Source organism: Ciconia boyciana, chromosome 10 (assembly GCF_034638445.1).
Source record: "Ciconia boyciana chromosome 10, ASM3463844v1, whole genome shotgun sequence".
Lineage (NCBI taxonomy): Eukaryota > Metazoa > Chordata > Aves > Ciconiiformes > Ciconiidae > Ciconia > Ciconia boyciana.
This window is the reverse complement of record NC_132943.1, coordinates 25,316,757-25,339,588: the sequence shown is the minus strand read 5'-3', so window position 1 is coordinate 25,339,588 and position 22,832 is coordinate 25,316,757. Positions and strand designations below refer to the sequence as shown.

Below are 22,832 nucleotides of genomic sequence, written 5' to 3'. Positions count from 1 at the left end.
TAATTTTGAAGTGTTTAAATTTGGAGAACAAAAATAGCTACTTTTTTTTTCTCATCTAAAGAAACATGTCTGTTAAAATGCTTGTATGGAGCCAAGCAAAACAATAAATTCAGCTCTTCAGGTAACCATTAAGAGAATGTTATTCTTTACTGTGGCAAATATATTCAGTCCACTTTACTTTGAAAAAGTATTCACCTCAAGTAGAACTCTTAAAGTTGATAAAGACTTTGAGAAATTTTGACCTTGCCCTTTTATGCTTCAGTTTCCTATTGTAAAATGAAGCTTTAAAGTAAAATCTTAAAAATCTTATACTACCTAAAGCAATTACACACTATGATGAGATCTACAAGAAAAGCTTACTAAGAGTTAATAATTCTGTATACAGCAAGGGTTTGTATCTTGCAGTAAAAAGGAGCACAATCCCAGATCAAATGTAAAGAATAAAAGGAAATGTTGAATAGGCATGATCGGTCTTGAGGAAATGCAAACATCTGTAGGAAAATACATCACTGATACTGTAACTTAAGTACTTTGTAATGTATAAACCCAGGGGAGACTTGATGCTGACGGACTACTATAATTCTGATTTGTCTCAGTGGCCTAATACAGTTTTTGTCCAACTTTTTTTTTTTTTTCAAACCAGAATATACAGATGTTTCTTGCGCTGGAGCCACATGTGAGTGGTCAGTCTAGCTGCAAAACTTGGGTTTACATCACATCTAAGCAGTAGTAGATAAGTCAGCTACTACTGTAGCTAGCAGACTGTCAGATTGTCCTCTATGGACTGTCCAGTTTAGGGGGGTGACACACTTGTGAGAATGTGCATCTCTTCTTGCTTGCTGGCCAGTAAAGGAATGCTGACATTGAAAAGTTTTAAGGTTTCCTTTTTTTTTTTTTTGTATGTTTATAGTTGTCTGTCTTTTCTGTGTTCAGTTCAGGCTGTTTTCTTCCATGCTGTTTGTGTCAGGAGGGCAGTCTCTGTATTGCTGCAGTGCTTAGAATAAGTAATTACACTGTAAGACTGCACAGCCCCTGAGCAGGTTGGTGCCTAGAGGTCTTTTGGCATACAGCATGCTTTATACAGATAAAGTGTTCAGGGGCTTTAGCTACAAGTCTGATGAATCTTTACTAGGTATGTGTGGAGAATTATTTTTCTCAGCAAATTTGGAGAGGTTTTTGCAAGGATTGTCAGCATGTGTACATTTTTAAACAGCTATTTAAATGTTTAATACAAAAAAAATTTGAAGCTAGGTGTCAGTTGTGTTTACCATACTCCTGTATGTAGGGAATTAAGAGAAAAGAGAAGAACCTTTACCAGTAAAATAAGCCAACAAGACATTGCTTAAGTCAGTGTATGATTCTATTGTTTTACAAATTGTCTACAGGAAGGTATTTTAGAAGCAAGCCTCAGAGTATGTAGTAATAGTTTCCAGAAAGTGTACCTAAGATGTTTAATTAAACTCTTATAAAAATACACAAATAATTGTTGAAGCTATTTTTGTAGCACCTTTAGATAAACAATAGTGTGACGTTTTATAGAAACATCTTTATTTTTAAAATAAGCATACTGTCCTAAATATTAGTAAATTGCTTGCAATTTTATTTCTCTGTATTATATATATTTTAAATGTGTATATATACTTACTTATATATTTTGCTGTACTGTTTGCTTTCCAAAAGTGATAAAAGAGGCTTATGACATTTTAAATAGGCATGATGTGGAAGTATTTTACCTTTGCATAGAAAGTATGGAACAAACACCAAAAAAATGAGATTACTTTCTGATTTAAGTACCAAAATTGATTATACTGCCCAGATTATTTCATGGTTTTCCCATGTTCAGCTCTGATCCTATTTCTCAGTGTAACTCAAAGAATTCTATGTATGGGTTCCTTCATGCTACTGAAAGGAATTTATGGTTGGAAGGCTTACAGAAGAAAGTTGCAGTTCAGTGGACTGTAGTAAGAATCATTTCACTGAACTGTTCAGTTTATCTGAAGAGATAAGTTAAGGCTGGAGTTTCACATTCAGATTGGATTGCCTCAGGAACCATCTTTTTTCTATGGGACAAGGTGTTTGCTGTTGCCTGGGTAGCAATCCAAGGTGGCTATAATTCATCTCTAGTGATTGGGTTACCAATTTACATACTTTATTTCTCATTTGGTCGGGTGAGTAACATTTTTGTCAAGATGGTGTTTAAGTTGATATTTTGGTTGTTAGGGGAAGAGTATTTTCTGAACTCTTCTTTCTTACTGTGGTATTCTCTCTTAGAGCAGTCAGACTTTTGAAATCAAAGTGGCAATCACAAACTTCTTTTCTGAAAATTTGCCTTCTCTGTGTTAGTCTTGTTATTCCTGTCAGGCAACAAACAATGCAGAAGGAAAAGAGGAGGCAAAGGATGGGGTTGGTTTGTTTGTTTTCCATAGCAGCAAGAGTTTTAGTTGTTGGGCTGTAAAATTAACCACGCTAAGTCTTCTAAAGCTGTCAGAACATTACCCAAGTTTGGATTGTCTTTTGCTGTTGTTCATCTCTGTTTCTAGCTATGACGTCTTTATGGTATACTTCAAATTTCAGAGTTATCTTGGATTGCTCAGGATTTCATCCACTCAGATGTTGAATATCTCCAAGGATGGAGATTCCACAGCCTCACCGGGCAACCTCAGTGTTCAGCTGCCCTCATTGTGTGATTTCTTTCTTCTTATTTTTTTTTTTCCCCCCCTCCCCTTATACTTGCTCTTAACTTTCTTGGTGTGGCTTGTGAATGGTGCATCTCATCCTTTTGTTGTACACTACCCAGAGTCTGGATCAGTCTTCTCTATAACACTACATTAGGTAGTGTAAGACAGCAAGTAGATCCTTCCTTAGCCTTCCTTCTCCATGCTGAACAAACTTTGCTTCCTGATATTCCTATGTAATAGTCCAGCCTCCTAACTATTTTGGTGGGGCCCCTGCTGGTTCCTCTCCAGTTTGTCATCTGTCTTGAGGGGCTCAAAACTGGACACAGCACTCCAGCTGTAGCCTCATGAGTGCCAGATAAAGGAGAATAATCACTTCCCTTTATCTGGTTGCTATGCTCTTGCTAATTCAGCCCAGTAGGCTGTTAGCTTTCAATGCTGCGAAGTGACATGATGCTGAATTGTGTTCAGTTTGTTGTCCACCAAGAGTTACAGGTTCTTCCCCAAAGCTGCTTGACAGCCACTTGGCCCTCAGCCTGCACTGTTGCATGGAGTTATTTCGTTCTAGGTGCAAGCTTTGCATTTGTCTTTATAATTGGTAAATACAATCTTACCGATTTGGCTACACTAAGGAACGTGTGCCCTTTGTTTTCCCATCCTGTCAGATCCAGTTTCTGTTTAGATTTATAATGTCCGAGGTCTTGCTGGAATGCATGAGTGAACTTCTTTTCTCTTTTAAGTGCAAAAATTTCAGTGCTTCAAGGTACTTTTTTTTTTTTTTTTCTTCAGATGTTAGCTGGAATCCCTTTACAAGGCATTACGTCACAAAATTCCTTGCGGCCTGCAGTCAAATAATATTACAAAGATCAGGAAATGAATTTATCTCCAACTTTTTTCCAGTAAGTTTGCCAGGAGGACGATGCTTCTTTTCTTTTTCACAAGGATTGATTTTTAGTTTATAAATCAGGCATTCAAAATTCACAGGCTTCACAAACCAAAACATGGAACCAGCTAACAACTTCATATGCAAATACTTGTTTTGGTAATATTCCTTTAAAAGAGAAAATTAGCAGACTTGAAAAATTATCTTTACAGCTTATGACTTAAGAAAAACATTAACAGTGTGGATGGAGTAGATTTTATGGCTGATACTATGCACTTGTCAAAGACTGACAACACACTATACTAACAGAGTGGAAAAAATGCCCTACGTGCACTTTTGTTAATCAAAATCTTCATTCTTTGGATAAAAGAAACGCAGAATTGTTTCTTACACCTTCAGGCATTTCTGATACAGATATAACTCTTCTGTTCATAATATATATCCATATGTGCATATTGTAGCCATATATAACTATATGGTGCCCCATGATCAAGATTTAACAATGCAAATTCCTTGTGAGATCTAAAGGAGACTGACTCTCTTAGTTTTGACCCTGCATTTAAAAAAACCTGACTGTTGCATAGCAAGGGTAACAAGCTCATGGTGTCAGCTTTTAGTGTCTGTTGAAGTTCCAGATAGGATAAGGACATAATCCTAAAGCTTAATTGATAAAGGCCTTATTTTTTACCTGGAAGCCTTAGTCATGAGTATTCAAACTTGCCCATAACCTTGTTAATACTCTTTATTCGTGACAGTACCAAGTTCGTAGTTTGAACGGTTCAAGAAATATTTCACCCCTTCAGAAACTTGAGACAGGTTATGAACTCTTTGCAAAGAACAGCAGAACAATCTCCATCCCCGATTTGCTTTGGCAGCCTTTCTTTGGGACATAAATGTTTCCCTGAGTTGTCAGTGCCAAAGACTCTAAAGTTTCTGGCAGCCATTCATCTCTTCTTGGCTTGTGATCTCAGCTCAGTATCCTCATTCTATTGAACGTATATATTTAGAAGTGACACTTTGGAATCTCCCCCACTCCATGTTTTGCTTCTTTGCTATTCGCTGCCTATGACCAAGGATGCCGGGATCTCTTTCTCCTTGAAGTAATATCCTAAAAGTCTATACAGTATTTTTTTACTGTACAGGCGCAGGCAAAAGGATCAGGTAATATGTTCCCTGCAGATCTCTGAGGTATTAAGTCCTAAATGATTTGCTTACGTTTACTTGATCTGTCTTGTGCCTGGTGCTAAATGGTGTACCAGAAGTACACATTCTTAGGATGGTTAGACAGTTTCAGAAGCCCTGTAACTTTTCATGACCAGCCTGTTGGAGGAGAGATGGATTTATTCAGCTTGTGATCTTTAATCATAAAGACATCTTTATTCATCTTTATTTGTTTCATCAAGCTAAGCAGTGTTCAGAACTCACATTGTTAGATCTCCATACAAATACTCATATTTAAAGATGAATGTATTTCCTCCGGGGTAAAGCCACAGATGGGTTGAGAGTGCTTGTCATCTCCTGGCTAATTAACTAATTTGGTACTTTCATTGCCCTCTGCCCACCCTGTTACTTGACCTTAAAATGAGGTAACTTTAGTGTTGAGATTACTCACTCATCACTGTTGGGTTTAGTAATGTGACAACAATGTCTTGATTTTATATGTTCATTGTACCAGAACTTTATTATTTTTTGTCATTGATGTCACAGCATCCACATACTAGTTTTATGCATTGTCCAGCACAGGTTGGCTCAATCCCATCTGTGTCCCTCTTTCTCTTCTGGAAGTGGAGTGATGCTACCTTGTGATGTTTGTTCTGTGCTTGCGGGATGAAAGAGTAGAAGCATCTCTTTCCGTCTGAGAGAAGGCATAACTAATTAGAGGATGTGTTGAAGTAAACCATTTCTTTGAAAAACCGTCGTGTTTCATGGGTGAATAGTGGGCATTATATAATTTATCTTTACAAAATCATGTATTATTACATGTTTAACATGCATAGTAATTAATATCTTCTTTCAATTACAGTTCATTGCCATGAAAAGGAGGATATGATAGTTTGCCCTATGAAACAGGTTTATATGTGAAATCTGGCAGGTATGTGTATTAGTATGTGTGGTGACTACGCAAAACAGCACAAAATATAATCAATATCTATTACTTCTTTCTTAAATATTTTTTAGCCTGTTGGTAATTTAGTTGTATAGCTGAAACATTACTGAAGTACATGTTTTTGTAGTTAAATTTGTAACAGTTTACATAAAGGGCTATCTGCTAACTTATCTTTAAAGAGGAGCTTCAAAGTTTATACAAAGACTAAGGAACAACCACTTTTTCACATCTGTTGGCACTGTATCATTGACTACTCGATATTATCTGCTGCTTTGTTCTTTTTTTAATTGTGGGAATTGGATCATTATTACAATATATTTTTATTTCAATAACAAGTTGCCTTACTGTGTTTTCAGATACTTTTGCAATTAGTCGTGTTATGTAGGAATACTTACCTTTCCACTTGAGATGTATGTTCAAAATCTACTATGTCTGTATTGGGTTTTGTGTACCTTCCTGACAGAGCTTGGAATCCAGATTCTACTTGAATCCTGAGTATTTTGATTCTCAGTGTAGCCAGAAGGCAGAAATTCTTGCCCATGAAATATTAAAATATCCTGTGGATGTTGATGTATTGATAATTTGTTGCAATATTTGTAAAATTTGTTCCGTTCTCATTTTAATACAGGTAGCACAACGACCTGTGGAATATGAGTGATGACAAACCCTTTTTATGCACTGCCCCTGGATGTGGCCAGGTAATGGTCTGACTTGAAGTTATTAACATTGATCAAATAAAAGTAAAACAGTGAAACACATTTCTAGGGATCAAAGAAAAGGGGATTTATGATAATTGGTAGAAAGTATCTATGTTTTGCTGAGAAGTAGGTGACAGCAAGAATTTATAGCATTTCATGTGTTTATTCAGAAGATGCTATCCATAGAAGAAAAAAACCTAATTAATTACCATTTCTGAGCTGAAAACAATTTCATTTGTTAGCCCTGCTTTATTTGCTTTCATTAAAAAAATAAATAAATCAAGAAGCATCCTAGTTTGTGTCAGGTAACCTGTATTTTTCAGAATATTTCAATGTTAGTGGGGAGCTCATTGTGAAGCTTGCTTGTCACTAACCTTCACAACTATGGTGACTGCAAATATTTGATGGCATAATTTTTATTTATGTATATGTTGTATATAGGAGGATGCTAACAGTATGCATGCCACAAAATGTATTTCAATTCCTATTGTAGTTTTAACGTATTCTGTTAAATAGCATTAGTAGATATAGAGCTGAATGTGAGCAGAAAAGTAAAAATATTATTGAGTGTTTTAGCAGATGGTTGCTTAAAAGGAAGCTGTCTTAACACTTTAATTTAGTAACCTGAAAATAAATGAATTTGCTTTGTCTGCTGCATGAGATGGACATCCCTGCATCCTTTATATAAAATTAATTTCTTAAACGAGCTGAATTTTTTCATTATATTAGTGCCCTTGGATTTATTTGGATTTTTACTTCAAAATAGTTTCATTTTTATTCTGAAAACTTAGTTTTTATGATGAATGACAGCATTAATGTTATATTAATGGAGCCTTCTGTATTTAAAGCGGGAAAGGACTAAGATTTCTTATTATGTCTAATATGTTCAGAGACATCAAAAGTAATAGAAGAGGACTGCCTTCTCCTAAGCAACATGTTTGTCCCCATCCTATTTGAATCTCGTTTCGGTGTAAGCTCTGTTAGAAGTGTTTTGGCAACTAAATCTCATAGAAGACACATCATGGGGCTACATCAATTCTTGATTCCAGTGAAGGAGAAGAGAAGTTCATGTCCCTGAAAATGGGCAAGGCTTCTCTAGATGCCAGCTCATACTATAGAACAGAGAGAGGGAGTCAGGATCTGGAGGTCCTGTTCCCTCTAAAGGAGCCTGTCCATCACATAGTGGGGACAGAAGATGTACTTAAGTCTCTTAGTGCGATAGAGCACCAGTTTCTGGCTTATGCTGTCTCTAGAGATAAGGCACAGGAGGTATGGAGAGCTGAGCATTTGGAACCCTTGGCAACAGAGTTCTAAGAAAAAAAGTGCCTGGCCTGTATCACCCTGTCTTTCAGTGATCCTGCATTTTTAATTTCCCTCTCAGCTCCACACATACATGTCCTTTCTCACAGAAATATTCTGGATGACTGTACTCTAAGGTCAACTAAGCTTTCTGTATTGTTTTCTGAGAGATGACACTTTGGTGTGTATCTGTTACAAGATATATGTGAAGTGACTTAAATTATTGAGGAATAATCAGAAACATAATTTGGGACTCAAATGTTCACAAAGAAAAGTAAGAATTTGCGTATTTTTTAAAATGTGTTCTTTTTAGAAACCTGCATCTTGGGAAACGTTTTCTTAGATTATCTCAATTGAAACACTAACTTTACCCACAATTACAGATGCATAGCAAATTTCAAGTTAGTAAAAATAAGAATATCTATTTTACAGCACCTAGTTTGTCTGCTTACTGCTTTTTTTATAGAATGTACCCCAAATTTGGGGGGAAGTATGCACAAAACTGGCATACTTCTGAAAACTTGAGAGATTTTCAAAATGCTGGTAAGTTCAGTCCATTCACAGCTTTTCCATTGTCTGACATTGTTCCAGTGTTTCCTATTCTATCTGCCTCTTATTTTATATAGTAAATGGTCAGGGACAGGAGCTATACTTTATTTTTATGCTATTAAATACGGTGAAGTCTGTGTTTGGGATTACAGGTCAGTTCTCATTATTGTGAGAATACACACAATACAGAAATCAAACAGCGGTCATGAATTACTAAATATTGTCAAGATCCATTAGTATAGCAAATAGCTGTTTGCTAACAGTTTATGAAATCCACAACACTCTGGAATTTTGTCTTGGACGTTTGATGAATGCAGGTACTTATACTACCATTTCCCTGATATTGTTACTATTTAGTTATTATGAACATCATTTGAGTTTTATAATATTTCTGCTTGCTACTGTTGACCAAGGAGCAAGATATATCTGCCTGAGAGGGTTGTCTGTTAACCTAGTAGTGGTAGTTTTACATGTTGTAATAATTACTTTCTGTAGAATTGCATTTACTTTGTTCACACTCAAAATTACAACTATTTCTTGAAACTTTCTGCTGCAGCGTTTTACCAATGAGGATCATTTGGCTGTCCATAAACATAAACATGAGATGACACTGAAATTTGGTCCGGCTCGTAATGATAGCGTCATTGTGGCTGGTTAGTATATACTTTTATAACTAATTTATTCACTTTTCTGCTGGAATGGGCATACATTTTATGTATTTTCTGTACATAATGCATAGACTTATGTTAAGAGGATTTGAAACATTTTCTTCGCTATAGTTGTCTGCAGTGTGTGCTTAGGCAATATTTTTATACATAATTAGCTTTTGTCAGAATTTGAAGCCAATATTGTTCTCCATAAGTAACTTTTATTTGGATCTGATATATAATCTAAATATTTTTCAATTATCACTACTTTAATAATTGATTAAATTATGTAATAAGTATTCAGTAAGAACACACACTAATAAAAGCTGTGCCTAGCAGGATCTGTAACTAGATTAAACTGTATTTAAGTTTTAATTATTGATTGATATTACTTGTCTCTTAAATTTTAACATATGTAGTGTTTTTTACATGCTATGCTGACATTAGAAGAATGAATCGGTAGTTATTATTCTTTAAAAGGGATAGTAGAAGAAAGATAAACATTTTTTGTTTAAATTTTAGCTGAAATTCAAAATACTTTTACTGTATTTCCACCTCTGAATTCATGGTATACCCTTGGTCAGTTGTAACTAACTTTTTTGTTTGTCCAGGATCAGAAGTAATCTCCAATGGATGATTGATTGCATTATAAATTTTAAAGTTCTTGAATGAAGACAGCACGTGCTAATTACTCTAAAGTTATAGTCAGACTTTTTTCAGTGGTGGAACAGCCTAAATGAACTTCAAAAACTTTCAGACATTTTCTGAATTATTTTTTTCCTTGTGAGTGGCTAATTTGTTAGGATGAGCAGACAAAAAAAATTGTTACTCTTAAACCAGCAGTTATACATTTTAAAATTCTAAATGTGATCCTCGGCAATTATACCGTAAGAAAGGGGACCTGTCAAATAATCAGGTGTTTGAGAATGAAACCATGGCAGTGTCTGTCTCTTCGCAGCCACATTCCAGTGTATGAACTGTTAGTTCTAACAGTTCCAGTGTATGAACTGTTAGCTAACGTAAATGCCAGCTTACGTTAGTAAGGTGAGCATAATACTACTCTACAGCATTTTAAATGCAGGTAACTTTGTGGCAAATGTGGTTAATTTTGGCCTGATAATACTAGTGAAAGAAGGGGAATTTACATAGTAACAAAAACTTTATAGAAAGACTTTTTGGAAATTGCTTCATGCAGTAATCAGCCAGATACCAGAAGTCGTATGATTCCAGCTTGACTATACAGGCATTGTAGGAGTCAATACGGTCTTGTGTACAATTATCACACTTTACTTCCTTTTAGAAGTTCCATGCACTTGAAAGTAATCACTACTGTTTTCAGTAGTGAAGAAGAGAAGAAAGAAACAAGCTGTCTGTGAGCTGTGCACTTTTCTCTCATTTTTTTTTTAATTAAAACCTTCATGTAGGCCTTATCGTTATTTGAAAATAGAGCCTGCTTGCTCTCTGAAGTGATCTGCTGTGCTAGACTAGGCACTTGAGAATAGCTCCCTCTGGTTTCTGGACACAGGCAGAAGAAATGCTTTGCTACCCTCCCAAAACGGTAAGGGGCTTAGTGGTTTCCAAACTTCAGTTGCGTGCCTCCAGCAGGTGGAGTATGCCTTCTGGTTGGCCTCTCTGCGAGGCAGAAAGGAGCCTGCCTGCTTGCAAGGCATCAAGAGAGTGCTTAACCACGTCATCTCTTTCTGTTTGCTTTTATTCTGAAAAATATTTACGGTAAGTAGGTTCATAAATGGTATTGTAAAATAAAATTAAAAATAAAATTGTTCATTTCAGATCAGACACCAACACCAACTCGATTCTTGAAGAACTGTGAAGAAGTGGGCTTATTCAATGAATTAGCAAGTCCTTTTGAAAATGAGTTTAAAAAGGCATCTGAAGATGACATTAAGAAAGTATGTTCCAAAACTTTTTCTTCTCAGAGCTTCTACTTTTTTCATATCAGAAATTCCATTAACAAAGCAAACTTTGGATTTATATATTGCCTTCTAAACTATACCAATAATAATTTGCCAGCTGCTTATATAAGTTGTGTGGAGAGAATACAAATCTAAGATTACTCTTCTGAAGATTAGTCTACCTGATTGATTTTACATAGTTAGCATGGGTAATGGGACACATTGACTTTGTCTTAATTCTTTAAGTATCTAGTCTATATATGTTGAAGTTAATCATTACCTTTGATAGACATTTCATTAGGCCCTGAATAAGCAAAAAATAAGTCTGAAAAGTAAAGAGTTTTTGCAGAAAGAAAAACATTTGCAAGAAACCCGTGTGAAAAGAATAGTCTGTGAACACTGATTATTTTGATTAGTTTTAAAATACCAATGTTATTCTAAGAATCAATAGTAATGATAACAAGAGTTAAATACTGAGTAAATTTAAAGAAGTGTCAGTAATTTGGTTATAATTATATTCACTATGTGGTGAAATCACTTTTGCCTAGAAATTATTGATCACAACCTAAACATCTGCTTTTTTTAATGTACAGGTTGAAATATAAGAAAAATTTGGACTGTATCTGTTTAGCAACTTCACGTTTTTATGAGGAACTTCCCATACATTTAAATGCCATTTCTTCTATTTATTTTAGTACTTCCCAGTTATAACTGGTTAGGGGCCCAAAAATTTAAACACTTCTGCAAATGAAAAATTTTGTTCAATGTCCCCTTTGAATAATTTTGCCTTTGGTTGATTACCTGGTTGACTTTCATAGGCAGTGATAAAAAATATCTTTTTATACTCTTATATACAGATTTTGCAGAATCAGTGTCTGTGTTTTCTTTGTTTCAGTTTTTTAAGATTTTAATAGGTACTTGTGAATAGCATGGATTATTATCCATTCCTGACAAAACCTCACCCTTGCTTTATTACCACAACTATACCAAATCATAATTTTTTAATTTTTCGTTTTTAGTTGGTGTATGCTAACTGTTCTTAAAACACTACATATGGTAATACCGATTCTGGATTTACTAATGCCACATTTTCTGTGTAATTCACCACTACCTTGGAGGAAGTTATAGGTATTGCAAAATATTTTAAACATTTTAACAATTTCTTTAATTGACATTAATTTTCCAAGCTGCCCTCTGTGTAATGAGAAGAAACACAGTCCTGCCATATCTCTGGTTGATTAATATACATAAATAATCATGGCAAGGGGTAGAAAATTTTACCATAATAGCACACTTTCTACGGGGTTGATAGTTTAGATTTTTTTTCTGTAGTATTTCATATTCGGATGTGGTATGAAAAGAGATTCCACTTTTAACAGTCTTCCCTGCCCATGAGTAATATATTCCATAGGAAAACTAGGAATTGAATTGAAAAAAAGCATCTGGAAGAACATAAATAGAAGATGAGCTATGGGGGAAGTTTCTTCCAAAAGTATTTAGATAGCAGACTAGACAGGAGTATAGGCTTTCAAATCTATAGTATTGCTTTCAGTATTTTTGTAACTTAATTTCTTTGGGGCATTTCAGATGTCCTGGTGGTTATATCTGTGTAGTGATATAAAACTTGCTTTTTCAATATTTATTTGCTGCAATAAGTTTGAAATTCATTGTCCACAGTAGCTTTATTAATTTGGAAATGTAGTTAGGATTTTGTGCTTTGTGGCATGTGATATAATAAATTTATGGAAGGATAATACCTTCCTTTAACTGTAATTTTTAAATGTAGCACAGTCCTTCCTCAGCTATAATTTTCCTGTGACTCTTGGGAAAGGAAAACTTTGTTAATTCTCAAGAGGAACATACTTAGTGTGACATTGGTGTTGAAAGACAAAGTGTTACTGAAGATTGGTATTCATGCAGATGCAGGAAAAATAGCCTTGACTGGTAATGCATCTGTATCAAGATCTTCCAAACATCAGCACCTCCCTGTTGTTATAAGACTGATATTTCTCTTTAGTTGTTTACGTTTTCTTGCATATTTTAATGTTTTAGGGATCAAGTAATTTTGTTTTATATTGTTGCTCTTAGATGCCCCTAGATCTGTCTCCTCTTGCAACACCAATTATAAGAAATAAAATTGAAGAACCTTCTGTTGTAGAGACAACTCATCAAGATAGTCCTTTACCTCATCCAGAGTCCACTACCAATGATGAAAAGGTCAGAACCCCCCTGCTTTTTTTTTTTTTTTTCTTTTTGGAATTCATTTTTTGAATCTTCTGGTGATCTGGAAGTTCGTTGTACATGATGATAGCCACACTACTTAGCTGGTTGAAAGGAAAATAATTTTTGTTTGCCATATTCCTGTGGATATATACTTAATTTGTTTGATTTTTTAGTTAGCTTTGCTCACTGCAATTATTCCTTTGCCTCACACTGGCCATCCAGTAAAGCCAGAAAGGAAATCAAATTTAATATTCATGCTATGTTAGAAAAGGCTAAAGGGGCTTTTTATTCTGTTTGATGCATCATCATTGATGAAAAAGCAAAGAAAGTTCAGTTTCTTTGATTTTTTTTTTTTTTTTTTAAATAATGTCAACAGGTTGAGACTCTTCATGCGTACATTTTTATGTTTATCCTATGTTTTACCATAAATTGTTTTGTAGAACTGTAGGGGATGTTCTACAAAAATGTACAGGGCTGAATGGTCTGTCTTTCAAAGCTAAGCACCAGATAATTTTGTTTCAAATTTTATGCTCTTTAGCCTATAGCACTGTTTAAAAGTGGTGATCTCAGGCATTTGCTTTTTTAGTGTTTACCTGAATACTCATAGAAGACTAATGTATTGTCTGTCACTAGAGGATGTTGCAGTCAAATCAGTTTTAGACCTATTGCTCTAAAGAAGAAATAAATGTAGTTTATGTACATTTATGTACTACAATTAGTAGTAATGGTAACTTCAATATGTGACTTGCAGTGTTTTCATCATGTGGAGTTCTCTTGAAGAACACAAAACGAAGCAAAATCAGTGCAATGAATTAATTATTTCTATTCCTACTTCAATAAATAAAAATATTAGGAGCAGAACATAATAAAGCAACATGGTTGCTCTAGTCAGTCTTTTTGTGCATCTTCAGTGGGCAGTCTGCATTTGAGGGTCTTAGCTACGTTATTCCCAAAAATCAGCAGGACTTTTTAGGATCACAGGGTGATTCAGGTTGGAAGGGACCTCAGGAAGTTCCTGGTCCAACTTCCTCGTCAAGGCAGGGCTTAGCTCTGAGATCAGACCAAGTTACTCAGGGCTTTATGAAGTCTGGTCTTGAAACCTCTGAGGAGGGAGGCTGCACAACCTCTCAGTGCAACCTGTTCCAGTGCCAGGCTGTCCTTGTGGTGAAAGTGTTCTTCTTTGGATCCAGTCTGAACCTCTCTGGTTTCAACTTGAACCCCTTCTCTTATCCTGCCAACAGGCACCAGTGTGAGAAGAGCCTTAAGTGTGTGACAGAAATTTAAAGGAGTTTTAATTCAGATTTGTCTTTACAAAGCTTTGCTGAGTTTTATTAGTTAGCAAGGATGAGTAATCATAGGTAATCAAGGCAATCATGTAGTCTCAAAAACAGTAAAAGTAGTTTAAAGGAATACATGTAAAGAGCTGCTTAGATTAAGCAAATCATAGTCCAAATCTTAAGTCTTCTTTATTTCATTTCTTCTTTAATTCAGAGGTTAGTTTGTTTTTTTGGTGTGAATACTCATTCTAAGTACTCTAATTTTGGCAGGAGATAATATTAATATCTTTATACAGTAGTGGTTCAGTATCTCATTAGCATCATTACAAGTGAAATTATATCTCAATGCTTGGCAGTACTTATAAATTTGTCTCATTCATGATGTAATTTCAGTGTTGTCACTGTAACAGTGCTGAAGTGAAAAGCTGCTGCTACTCAATGCTGTTCTGATGTCTGATTGTAGAGACAAGCTGAGCAAGGATGAGGGTGCTGCTTGGAGTGTGCTGCTGCTGAATGTGGCCTGCAGAAGTTGAGAAATGTGAGCAGAGTGTTGCTGTTTTCTCAGTTAGATTTTTATATTCTCCTTCTATAGATATATTGAAGGAGGGAAGGTGTTCTTTTCAGGGCATAGCTGGTTTTAAAATATATATGCCACCATAACCATTTCACTGGCTGAATATATTTTAGTAGCCTTAAATGATTGCAGCCTGTTAATGTATGTGCAAGACAGTTCTAATTTTCCTTGTAATTGTCAAAGGAATTTCTTAGAGACTCTTAAAAATTATGCTTAATTATTTTCCTAGCTTTCCGAGAGTTCCCTGAGTTCTATTAGGCTTCAGTAAGAGTTGATATTCTGCTTTGAATAGACCAAGATATCATTAGAAATATATAAGGACTTTTAGCCTTAAAATATAAGCAAATGAAACCTAATTTATTCTTTGAGAGCTTTCAAACTCATTATAGTTGCTTATTAACAGTACTTTAAAGGGTGACCCTCAACAGAGTTTCACAAGTTGCTTGGTTGTTGTCACACAGCTAATTGCCTAACTTAATTATTTTAAAACCAATTGTTTTCTTACAGTAAAAATCAATTACGGTATTCGTTCTGGCCATCTGCATTTCTGTATAAAGAATTCTATGTATTCATTGATAGTATTAGGAAGTCATTGCATGATATTTGCTTTTAGATACAAAATACTTGTAAATACGTGTCTGAAGACACTTCTTAAATAAAGTAACTATCCTCTTCTGTAAAATATTTTCCAATTCAGTGGTTTTTAGTTTCAAGAATAAAAGGGTTGGAGAGGTCCTTTCAGTAAGTCTCCAATATCTTTGAATAGGCTTAAACTTCTTTCTTATAAAGGTGGGTAAAGGTAAGATCACTTCGGCTTAATCTCATGATTGCAAATTCATCTCTATTTTTCTTGTTCTTTAGCAGAATATATTTACAAACTATTTTATTTCAGACAAAATTTGTACTTCATTAGTGCAATGCTTTGATGACCAATTAATATCTTCTATCAGACTGGTGTGCCTATGGTTTTGGTTTTATATGCTAATAAATTGACGGTTTCCTTTAGATCCATACTTCTTGAATCTGCAGCTTGTGTTATTGCCACATTGTTGCAGTAACTAGCACATGCATGCATTTTTAGAGTGGAGCACAGAGCAAGTTAGTGTAAGAAGTAAAGAGGAAGTTGAAAATACTTTGTTTTCAACTGTATAAACACACTTGTCAGTAAATGTGTTATTCCTTTAATGGTTGAGGATTGTTTCTGATCTTTTCAACAAAGCACAAATACTGTCTTTAATAACACACAGAAATAATTGTGTGCATGTGAGGTTTTTGTTTCCAGAATTTTATAGATTTATTTCAGAATTGTATACATTAATCTTCTGACCATTGCTGAAATGTGGTTTCCATAGAGCACTTTGTCTAAAAGTTGCAAATCGCCTTTTTCCTAGTAGGGGATCAAGCCAGGGAGAGACCCAGTTTTACAGTCAGTATTTATTAGAATACGCATTAGTTAAGCTGTTGTTATTAATAGCCAATAAGTATTCACAGAGTGCCGTAACTTACTCGCTCACTCGTACATATTTACCTGGTTGCAGCAACAGTTGGGAGGCCAATCCTAGCTGCTTGATCAGAGGTGGAAGGTTGTACTGACATGCTGGTGACTTCTAGGTAGGTGTTCAGAAAGTGTTCAAGGTCAGGTTGGATGGGGCTCTGAGCAACCTGATCTAGTGAAAGATGTCCCTGCCCATGGCAGAAGGGTTGGACTAGATGATCTTTAAAGGTCGCTTCCAACTCCAACCATTCTATGATTCTATGAAAGTCCTTCAAGGGGTCCATTCTTTCATCAGGTGTATATATAATCCTGTAGTCTTTGTTTGCATATAGCAGCCACCGTGGTTTTGGATGTTGTCTGAATTGTACAACATGTTCATGCTAGCGTAGAGATTCAGCTGGTGTTCTGAGTTTATGAGTTGTTACAAATTCAACAGAGCCGGTTTTCTCTGGAGCTTATCCATTCTTGGGAGACTTTCACACGTTGCATCTCAGCACTTCTTTTCTTGGCCTTCTGTATTTTGGTAGTTATTTCCCCATCTACACACACAGGTACTTAGAGAAGCCACTCGCACAAACCCGTACAGAAGGGGCTGTTACAACATTACTGTTGTTGAGAATGTGTGAATATCTGATTAGTTTACATTTTTGTATTAAAGCTATATACATGGCTCCATGGCTGCTGTTAGCCGAGTGTCTTTTTCCCCTTTTTTATGGAAATTAGAATTACTTTGCCATAGCTATTTATTCTGTGGCGTTTATATATCTAAATTTATATTTATACATATACTTTTATATATATGTGGTTGCCATGTATGAAGATGTTTTGAGTGAAAGGAAGAACAAGAAAAAGAGCTCTTACACCTCTGTTGGCTGTTAAGGGGCAAACATGCATGTTCCTGTGTCAGATCGCTAACATGGGAATGGGCTTTCCAGGGGCTCCTTGCTCACAGTAACAAGACAGGTAATAGTGGCAAACAGCAGGCAGAAAGGGTGAAGCTGAAATCAGTGAAGAATGACACAGTATTCATTTCTGAATTGACCATTGCCAAAAGATTATCAGGGCAAGTATTCTTCCCTTATGCCTTCCTCTAATTTCCCACAATCAAGCAGTTCAGTCTCCTTTATATTTTCCCTGTGGCTCTTTCACTGAATAAGATCTGTATAGCTGTTGTACCAATTTCCTTATTTGCAAAGGAGCATTTAATCCTGTCCTAAAAATATGCATTAGTCAAGTCTTCCCAATTTTTTTTCTGTTTCTGCAATTCCGTATTGGATGTTTTCTTCATTTGACTGAATGCTCATCTGTAATTCTAGGTACTGTGTTCAAATATTATAACATTTATTAATAGACCAGATTGATCCTAAAGAAAAAATTCTTGCTTTCCTCAATACAGCTCACTGTTATTCTCCAAAAACTCTCATTCACTGTAAATAGCCTTTTAGGTCCCTTGGGGAAAAGCCTGAACAAAATAATGAACCCTGATGACAAATCTAGCCTCTGAGCTTTTGAAGGGAGAAAATTTCATCATCTGAAGTTCTTTCTTTTTTAAAGCCCACAGTTTGCGAGCCCACTTACTGTTCTATGAAGTGCTCAGAGGAGCACACACATTTTGCAATGGATGTATGAAAAGAAAAACAATCTGTAAGACAGCTAAGACCTTACTACATAAAGCTTTGTGGATGAAATTTAAAAACTTAAGCTTAATTCAGAGCAAATGGTAATCAATGTAGCCTATATGACACAGGTATGAGATGTTCTCTTTGAATTACAGTTTAACAATGGAGCAACTAAAGTCTGCTGGTCTTAAAGAGTGTCATTTTATGTGCCATTGATTGCAGTAGCTAGTGTCAAAAGAATAAATAACTTGGAAAAATCCTGTCTGAAGGTAAATCTGAAGTCTGACAATATTAAGGGTTTCCTGAGAAGAAAGGCATTGGTTACAATAAGGCATTTCTAGGTTTTGAAACAGCAAACGCAGGTACTACATTGTAATTGATAATGTACTTTACCTGATTGCTAAGATAAGAACTATAGTCAATTCTGTCTACTATTTACTTGCAACTAAGAAAATTTAATTTCTGTGCTCAAATAATTTCTTCTGCATCAGGATATGCATATATTTTGCAAAGCTATGAATGTAAAACTCCAAGTATTTTTAACTTAGTAGCACTCTAGTTAAGAGAAGTACATGGGTAAGGAATAAAGGCTTAAAAAAAAAGACAGAGGGGTTTGGGGGGTTTTTTTCCTTTTTAATGAACCATAAAACTCTTGTTTCTCTTGTTTAAATCCGGAACAATGGACTGAAACTGAAATATACATAAGGACACCACAAAATATTTGCCTTATTCAGAGCGTGGGTAGACATGATGGTGCTGATAGTGCCATGGATTTCTTGGCAAAAAAACCTTGATACCTGATCAAAACTGAATTGTAAGTAATAGTAGCCTTAGCATAAATTGAGCCAGGGTTTATCATAAAACTAAAATCACTGTCATTGGAACAATGTCACTTTGATGGTTTAAATGGTTCATCCAAAGGGGTTTTTTCAAATGTTTTTAATTGTATAACTGATTCTACTTGCATAATGTTATAGAAATTCTGATTTGTTCCATCAAACTATGTTCATTTATCAGTCAGAATTAATGGTCTATAATTGTATTTTACAAACTGATTAGTCTTTGTTTTCCTCAGGAAGTGTCACTGCAGCAGACCGCACAGCCTACATCAACAATAGTTCGTCCAGCATCGCTACAGGTTCCTAACGTACTACTTACGAGTTCTGACTCAAGTGTTATTATTCAGCAGGCAATACCATCACCAACATCAAGTACTGTTATTACCCAGGCTCCATCCTCTAACAGACCAATAGTGTAAGTTACGTAAATCTTAGTAAAATGTTTTCTTAAAGAATTTGAAAATATTTTGTCTTGTTTACTTTCAGTTACTGTTTCTGCAGTTTAATGTACAAATCTGAGATGCTTTTGTGTAATGTGGTGCTTTACTACATATGAAACATACAACTTTCACTACATGTGAAATATAATTCCATGTTCTCCACATCACTAAGTTCATATTTTTGATCTCCAAATAAATATTACATTACAACTGTAAACAAACAAACCAATTTAAAATTATGTATAAACTTGTTCTCTTCTTTGGATAAGTTTTCTTTTATATAGTTCATTCCTTTTTCAGTCCAGTTCCAGGTCCTTTTCCTCTGCTGTTACATCTTCCTAATGGACAAACCATGCCTGTTGCTATTCCTGCATCTATCACAAATTCTAATGTGCATGTCCCTGCTGCAGTTCCAGTAAGTAAGCATGATGCTATATTAATTTGAAAGTGGAACAGATTTGCATAAGTGCAGCATAGAACATAGTTTTAAGCAGCTTGATAGCTCTTTTGGCTTCAGAGGGTAGTGCTGTCATATGCTCTCTATTATGATAACATACTCAGGTTTTCTTCATTTTTATACTTTATCTGGTCAGCTTGTTAGACCTGTCACCATGGTGCCTAGTATCCCAGGAATCCCAGGGCCTTCCTCCCCACAGCCAGTGCAGTCTGAGGCTAAATTGGTAAGTGAAAAACTCCATTATTCCTCAAGAAGAATAACTTGAGAAATTAATTAAATTCTATTGCTTTTTAAAACAGCTTTAGTTTTCTTTTGTTAGTCTAAATTCTGCAAGTACAAATTTAATAAAAACAGAAAAATAACATCTGCGTTTATTTTACAGTTATTTCAAATTCCAGCCTATGTTAATGGTCATTTTAATCTTATTTTCAATAATTCTTTTAAATGGACTGTTTTTTTAACTAAACTCCTTCTTGCTCCTTGTATTGGAGGAAAGGAAATGTTAGTTGGAAGAAAGACAAGATTAGTAGCCTGTTAACAGTGAACATCACCTTCAGAGAAGCAGAATATGTTTCCTCCCAAAGTATATGATATTTCTTAAAAAAACTAGGAAAAGAAAAAGTTTTTTTAACAACGTTTTCAGAATCTCAACTGAATATAGTCCATTTGGCAAGAGTTTTGTAATTAGATATGTATTACTGACATACTTAGGAAATTGTTTTGTGTGGAGGTTGTTTCTGTTGTGTCGGGGCAGTTTTTGGGGTTTGGGGATTATTTGGGAAAATCATGAGTAAAACAAGCAGAAGAAATGAAGAGATTTTTAAAAATATTAGTGATCCAGTTATGGTGATAGTTTGAATTAATCAATTTCTTGAAAAATTTTCTGCAACATTAGGTAGTTGCTTCTCTGTTTTTGCTGTCTTGTTCATTTGTTCCAACTGTTATAAAGCAATAGAAAATCTATTATTAAACAATAATTAACCCATTGATGTATTTACAAGATGCCTCTGTAAGCAGTAGCTGTGTTGTGAAGTAGCGTTCCTCTTCTGACTCCTTGTGCTAAAAAAGAATCGGGAACACCTGCTAGATAAAATGTATTTTTGTACATCAATACTGATAAGTGGGAGGATGCCCTTAACATCCTTTGATATCTCATTTCTCTCGATCTAAACCTGTGAGCTTTCTTTCCTCACCCAGTTTCTCCCCTCAGACTACAATATGAAAAACAGTGAGTCTGGGAACACTAATTATTCTGCTGTCTTGAGTAATGGAATTTCAGTATAGTGGGCACACTAGACCACGTTCACCAAATACTGAAACTATTGTGGAGAGCTGGTCACCAGTGCACTGAGTTTTCCTAATGCTGTCAGGTCTTCCTTCATTTTCCTCCTCTGTTGAACACAATGACTTTTAAAATAGTATAGAGAGGGACAGAAAGGAAGGTCTGTTTCTGTGCATCCTTGTCCCCCTAGGAATAGGAAAAGGAATATTTTAATACCTGCAGAACTGTTTAAATGTAACCAGCTCTGATGAGATGAATTTATCTTAAATCCAGGAGAGAAGAATGCAAGAAAGTGAAAACAAGAACTGTTTTCTCAGAAATTGCACACTCCTTAGAGTCAGGAGACTCATGCATTGAATTCTGCTTTGTGAAATCCAGGAGGAATTGGTTCCAAATAATTTTTTAGATGGGCAAGAAATTAGGTTTTTAAGCATATTACTGAGTGATTTGCTCTTACAAAGCTTTAAAGGGAGGAAGGAAATACATGTATGCAGTGAAGACTTTGATCTCACATTGGAAGAAGCAATCACTCAGATGCAAAGAAAAACAAAGATCATTAGACTTAAAATTTAACAGTCTCATTAGTCTTCTCGTTAGAATTTAGCTAATATATGCACTTCAGTGATTGCTTATCTTTTTTTTAAGTGAGACTGTAAAAAGGATATTTGCAGTATTTCTTCTTTCTTGTCGCTTAATATAAAGCACGAGCATAATTCAAGAATATCAGAATTATGTATATTTCTTATGCTCATTTACTTTTATATAGTGCCTATTCACAAAAATAAAAAACTTAATTTCTTATCATTCCTAAAGTAAAAGCAATTTAATGAGAAACTTAATGTTTATGTAGAAAAGCTTCCAACAGGAAGACTAACTCACTATGCCATGTGATGCATTGTTGGCAGCTATGTGATGGTTTATTAACTGTAAAGTTCCATTTAATTTTTAAAATTTAAGTCTTTGTGATGCCAAATCCTTTCTTTTTCATGTATCTCTTGAAAATAATTTTGCTTGCTACAAACGAAATTCTGCAAAGGTATGGTAATCAGGTTTATTTTTCACTTGTGTTCCTGGTTAAGCCAACAGAAGACTTAGTATTTAGTTTCACAGCTACTTGTTTGCTTTTTATTTCACTAATAGTTCACATTTAAAGTTGAAATATAAGCTATTACACTGAATTAAATTTAATAAGTGAACAGTGTATGTTTCATCACAGTATACATTTCATCTATTAACAGTATACTACAATTTGTGGGTTTATGGGTATGTTTAAGTTAGCAGGACACTGGGAACACTTCCTGTGTCCTTTCTACCATAGCCACATCTCTGCTTCATGTTGAGGTGAAATCTATCAGCCTAATATTCTTAGTGTCTTTTGGACAGAAAGCTGGATGAAGGAAAGCTGGATGATGGAAGAAAGCAGGAGTCAGGATTTTTATAGATCTTTGGAATTTTGTTGGCTGTTGCTTTATTTTATTTGTTATTTATTATTTTGAGACTTTTTTGTTGTTGTTCTTTATAGACAGACCTTGTGGTCTCTCAGATTTTTTTCGTATTGCATTATAAAATGTAGAAATAGAATATGTAGCAAATATTAAAAAAATGCTTGAATAGTTTCCTAACATTGCAGTTATTCCTCAGATATTAAAGTAAGTTTGGTCATGTATGTGATGCAAAATTTGGAAAGTTAACATATTTTTTTGTATCTCCAAAGGGTTTTGTCACATATGCTTTTGGCCATTGTTGTTTGAATCTTTCTTTTATTCAAAGACTGTACTTTCCTAATATGGTATTCTGCATTTTCTACTATCATATGTATGACAATACTATTTCAAGGTATTTTTAATTGACACAG

The 22,832-nt window shown here is 34.9% G+C and overlaps 1 protein-coding gene across 7 annotated transcripts in view; it reads left to right on the top strand.

Moving 5' to 3' along the window:
• ATF2 (activating transcription factor 2) overlaps positions 1-22,832 on the top strand; it is a 51,360-nt gene that overhangs the window by 4,106 nt on the left and 24,422 nt on the right. For 3 of the 7 annotated variants that reach the window (XM_072873925.1, XM_072873927.1, XM_072873926.1), the window contains 8 exons: positions 5,582-5,650; positions 6,294-6,363; positions 8,768-8,864; positions 10,650-10,768; positions 12,860-12,988; positions 19,035-19,213; positions 19,539-19,653; positions 19,832-19,918. In XM_072873925.1, the coding sequence (XP_072730026.1) occupies positions 6,316-6,363; positions 8,768-8,864; positions 10,650-10,768; positions 12,860-12,988; positions 19,035-19,213; positions 19,539-19,653; positions 19,832-19,918 (774 nt within the window). In that variant the 5' untranslated portion in view covers positions 5,582-5,650; positions 6,294-6,315. Of the gene's footprint in view, positions 1-3,464; positions 3,575-5,581; positions 5,651-6,293; positions 6,364-8,767; positions 8,865-10,649; positions 10,769-12,859; positions 12,989-19,034; positions 19,214-19,538; positions 19,654-19,831; positions 19,919-22,832 lie in introns of all 7 variants that reach the window. The other 4 variants (XM_072873929.1, XM_072873930.1, XM_072873932.1 and 1 more) reach the window with 3 other exon arrangements.